Source organism: Nanorana parkeri, unplaced genomic scaffold (assembly GCF_000935625.1).
Source record: "Nanorana parkeri isolate BGI_ZX_2015 unplaced genomic scaffold, ASM93562v1 scaffold784, whole genome shotgun sequence".
NCBI classification, from domain to species: domain Eukaryota; kingdom Metazoa; phylum Chordata; class Amphibia; order Anura; family Dicroglossidae; genus Nanorana; species Nanorana parkeri.
Window position 1 is genome coordinate 607,829 of NW_017307052.1, and position 4,892 is coordinate 612,720.

At 35.3% G+C, this 4,892-nt stretch overlaps 1 protein-coding gene across 1 annotated transcript in view; it reads left to right on the forward strand.

The window, feature by feature from the left end:
* Positions 1-2,110: 2,110 nt before the first annotated feature.
* LOC108793779 (homeobox protein siamois-like) overlaps positions 2,111-4,892 on the forward strand; it is a 7,854-nt gene continuing 5,072 nt past the window's right edge. Inside the window, exons 1-2 of the mRNA XM_018564802.1 lie at positions 2,111-2,405; positions 3,213-3,433. Coding sequence (XP_018420304.1) covers positions 2,111-2,405; positions 3,213-3,433 — 516 coding nt within the window. The remainder of the gene's footprint in view (positions 2,406-3,212; positions 3,434-4,892) is intronic.

Here is a 4,892-nt window from a genome sequence, read left to right on the forward strand (position 1 = left end):
ATAGATAGATAGATAGATAGATAATAGATGATAGATAGATAGATAGATAGATAATAGATAGATAGATAGATAATAGATGATAGATAGATAATAGATAGATAATAGATGATAGATAGATAGATATATAGATAGACTGGTAGAAGAGACTGGTATGAAATGGATATATAGAAAGATGAGAGATAGATATGAGATGATGAATACACACTGTATGTATTATTATAGATACATATTATTGTACAGGGTTGAGTTTCGATGTAGATTCCGTGATTTGCGCTCGGTGTTTCCGGGTATAGACAAAAGTGATAGATTATCATTGAAGTTTAATGAACGACAACAATACATTAGAATGACGTCTGCAATCCACAAGGAGAGATCATTAGGCACAGTATGGGGCTGGAGCAGACACACATCATTAGGAGGTGACACTCTAATTCTCTGCTCACTATTGTCCCCGGATAATGTCTCTGATGTTCTCCATCATCAAAGGGTAATTACAGCCCATAATAAGCTCCAATCCATATACACAGCACACATAGTGGACACCATGGGACCCACTATCACAGCCAGCCGGGCTATGTACAGCCAACATGTCTGATCTCTGCTCCGTATGTCATACATTGACACATAAATATATTGATAGATATACAGATATTATATGACTGGGTTGAAAAACGCAACTTAAAAATAATGACCATTTACTAATGGAGTATAATCCTGTTCACTTATCAAAAGAGGATTTTTACTGTGCCAGGGAATTTCCCCTTAGCTTAGTGAATGAGGTGACATTCTGCTGACTTCCATCATCCAATCCTGTGCAAGCAAACATTTTTGTTTTCTAACATTTCTTCCACCTGATCGGATATTCTTTTCACCACGTCTCACCACATTCACTTAGCTGAGGGAAAACTCACTATGCTAAGTGAACATGCTCCACTCCTTTAGTAAATTGGCACCTATCTCTCAGATTGTTTCCACACCCACCGCTGTAATTTCTGACCCTACTAGCCTTCCACATGGAGGTGTTGGTATGTCTATGGAAATCATTTCAAAACCTTCATAAGAGCCCAAATATTATACAATTAATTTCACATTTTACAATAATAATAGTAGGAGTTCAATCACTACTAAAACGAAATAAATAAACTGAATTTTCCTTCTGTTCTATCTATCTATCTATCTATCTATCTATCTATCTATCTATCTATTATTTATCTATCTATCTATCTATCTATTATCTATCTATCTATCTATCTATCTATCTCTATATTAATGTATCTATCTCTATATTATCTATCTATCTATCTATCTATCTATCTATCTATCTATCTATCTATCTATCATCTATCTATCTATCTATCTATTATCTATCTATCTCTATATTAATCTATCTCTATATTATCTATCTATCTATCTATCTATCTATCTCAATATTATCTATCTATCTATCTATCTATCTATCTATCTATCTATCTATCTATTTCATACATAGCTCTCATCTGTCTATATATCACATTTTTTATCTATCAATCAATGATATTTACTAGCTAAGGAAGGTGTCCTGATAAAATGTATCTAATAGTAATTGTTGTATTATTTCCAGCACTGCACAGATTCCACTTATTTCATTTTGTGTTAGGAAATTCTGTTTGTGTAAACCAAATTCTATATATTTATATATATAAAGTAGTAGAGTAGATTAGTGAGTTGGGGACCCCCATTGTACTGATATATATATATATATAATGTATAACTATATAAATAATATAGTTTTGGCTGGTCTGATATGATTTGATACATAGATTATTCCCAGTGTGTGATGGGGTGAGATGAGGTGACAGCGTATACAGTAGGAGAACATCAGACCTGACTCCTAATACACCTATTTACATAATACCTTCATTGATGATTGTGAGGTGTAATGAGGTGTCATTAGGTGAGGTGTCTGAAGAGGATCAAAGGATGCCATTACCCTTTCCAAAGACTTCAAGGGACTGGGTGGGCTTGTACCCCCAACACTTCCTCTGGGTCCATTCCACATCTCTCTGGGGATAAAAGTTGTCTAAGGACCCTCAGTCCCACATTCCAACAAACTTCAGCAAGGGGAGCAGACATGGATACTGAGCTGGACCAAGTTCTCTGCACTGTGCTTTCTCTAGAAGAAGACTATCCAACAATGTCTCCACCCCCGAGGTTCCAGGACAATTTCTTTAGCACTCCATGCGTATCTCCTGATGGTTTCTCAGCTACAGAAAGCCAAACAAATCTACAAGGATCCATCACCCTACAAGAAAAGCTGCTGGAAATATACGCCCTTATCAGACTCCAACAAGAAGCACGGGCCAAGAAATCTATAATCCTTAAGGAGCCTGTAGAGAAGGAGGCCAATAATCAGAACCCATTAAAAAGTAAGTCAGTCTATCTATCTATCTATCTATCTATCTATCTATCTATCTATCTATCTATCTATTACCTATTTATCTATCCATCCATCATCTATCTATCTATCTATCTATCTATCTATCTATCTATCTATCTATCTCTCTCTCTCTCTCTCTCTATCTATCTATCTATCTATCTATCTATCTATCTATCTATCTATCTATCTATCTATCTATCTTTCTATCGATCGATCTATTTATTCTCTCTCTCTCTCTCTCTCTCTCTCTCTCTCTCTTTGTCTATCTATCTATCTATTTACTCTCTCTCTTTATTTATCTCTTTTTCATGATCCAGTTATACTTCTGTAAGAGAATATATATATATATATTAGTACATTGTTGAATGATACAATTGTTTTTCTATCCTCCTAAATCAAATGTTCATAATTTTGAGTTAACCTATTTTTTTAAAGTTATTTCATTTTGAATGATCTGAAATGTATGTGAGCAACAAATATTTGTTTCTCTTTATAATTCAGTTAACATTTTTTCCCCACATAATATAATTGTTGTATACACCCATTTACACTGTGGGTGTTGATGGGCATGTGTTGGGTTGTTCTGACTTATGTCACGCACCATTAAAGTTGTCTGCTCTATATTTTTATTTTTTTAATTTATTACATATAACATATTTTTAAAATATTTTATTTTAGTATGTGATGTTTTTTTTTATTTTATTTACATTTTTCCACTTTGCCAAAACATGAGTGTATATGAGGTAATGGCTTGATTGGCATAATTATAACTAATTCTCACTGTGCTTCTTTCTAGGAAAGTTGGGGGAAGATGAGAATGAGGGATGCAAGGAACCCGGAGACAAGGCTGAGGATCTCCAGAACGGCAATCCATATAAAAGGTATAGAAAGAGGACAAACTACAACAAGGAACAGATCACCTTCCTGATGAACGAGTTTGAACGCAACCCCTATCCGGACTTCACGAGGAGGTGTCGCATTGCCAAGATAACAGGGATTTCAGAACCAAGAATACAGGTAAAAAACATTTTTTTTGTACAAAACAGTTTACCACTTAATATTATTTGTTGTATATTATCAGGGTTATTCACAAAAGGGTGAAGAGTTTGGAGAAGGCAAGTGAACAATCTAGGACAAAATAGCCGAACTGAAAAGTGAGCAGAATTGGAGAATTCTTCCAAATCAGCTATTTTGTCCTAGATTGTTCACTTCTCCTTCCTTCTCCTTTTGTGAATTACCCTGTATATGATTTTAAACGTTAGTGCGCAGTCACATAATTTTTTGTCAAATATTTGTATTTTTTATATAAGTGTTACTTGGGGATTGACTAACACTGCCCTATGCAGTAATGTATTTGGCTCTGACCTAGTCACTGAACCTTATGAACACAGTATTAGTAATCCCGGATTTGATCCACATTGCCACCTTCTAGTGAATTCTGGGCGTAGGGCGTTTTTCCGCGTGTTCCTACGTGCTGAAATACGCCCAGGTGGGAACCATGTCCATAGGCAATTATTAGTTTTCACATGCTGAGCGTTTTACAGCGCGTCGATCAGCGCTGTAAAACGCCCAGGTGTGAACCAGGCCTAAGAGAGGGTTCTTCTGCTGTGTCAAGGAGAGCTCTGTGAATGTCGGACCTATTTGGTTTAAAGTGCATGTCGGGGCAAGCTGCAATATACTGTATTATATTTCTGTTCCTGGGTTAAGATACTGTAAGAAAATGACACGAAATATGATTTTTTTATGTCATATTCCTTTTCTCGAAGCATAGGGTGGAAAAGTTCAATAATAGATGATTGTTTCTGTTGTTGCATAAAGTTCAGAATGTGTTTAATTTAAAGTTACAAAATATTACAGGATATGGTATATCTTACAGAATGAGTCTATAAGATGCTTGATGATGACAAAATATAGTATATCTTACAGCAGAAATCTATAAGATGCTTAAGAAACATGTCTTTTAGTTAGTAAGTAAAAATAGTCCTAACAGGTGTCTGTCTATTCAATGTGAGTGTGGGTGTGTCTGTGTGATGCTGTGCGTGTGTGTGTGTCTGTAGTGTGAATGTGTGAATGTGTCCCCTTGAAGGATCATCCCTCATCCTTTTATCCATGCTTTAACTTTAAAATAACCTATGTGATGTTTACCTTAAAAGTCTTTCTGATTAGCATAAGGGAGTGCCATACTCTAGTAGCTGAGTCATGTGTTCTCCTTCTATCCCATTTTGGGCATCATAGTCTATGTCCTGAGTAATGTGGTTTATTCTTCAAACTCATTTTAAAGGCCAAGTCTTCTTTGGGCATTCCCAACAACTGTTTCAACTATACTTAGGTCTGCCTGTCAGGCTTACTGATTGATTACCAATTGTAAACTCAAAATCAGCAGTACAGTAAAAAACTGAATCTCTAAACTTGGATAGATTAAAATATAGAAAATCAATCATCATTTAAGGTTCACACATACATATTTCAATATCTG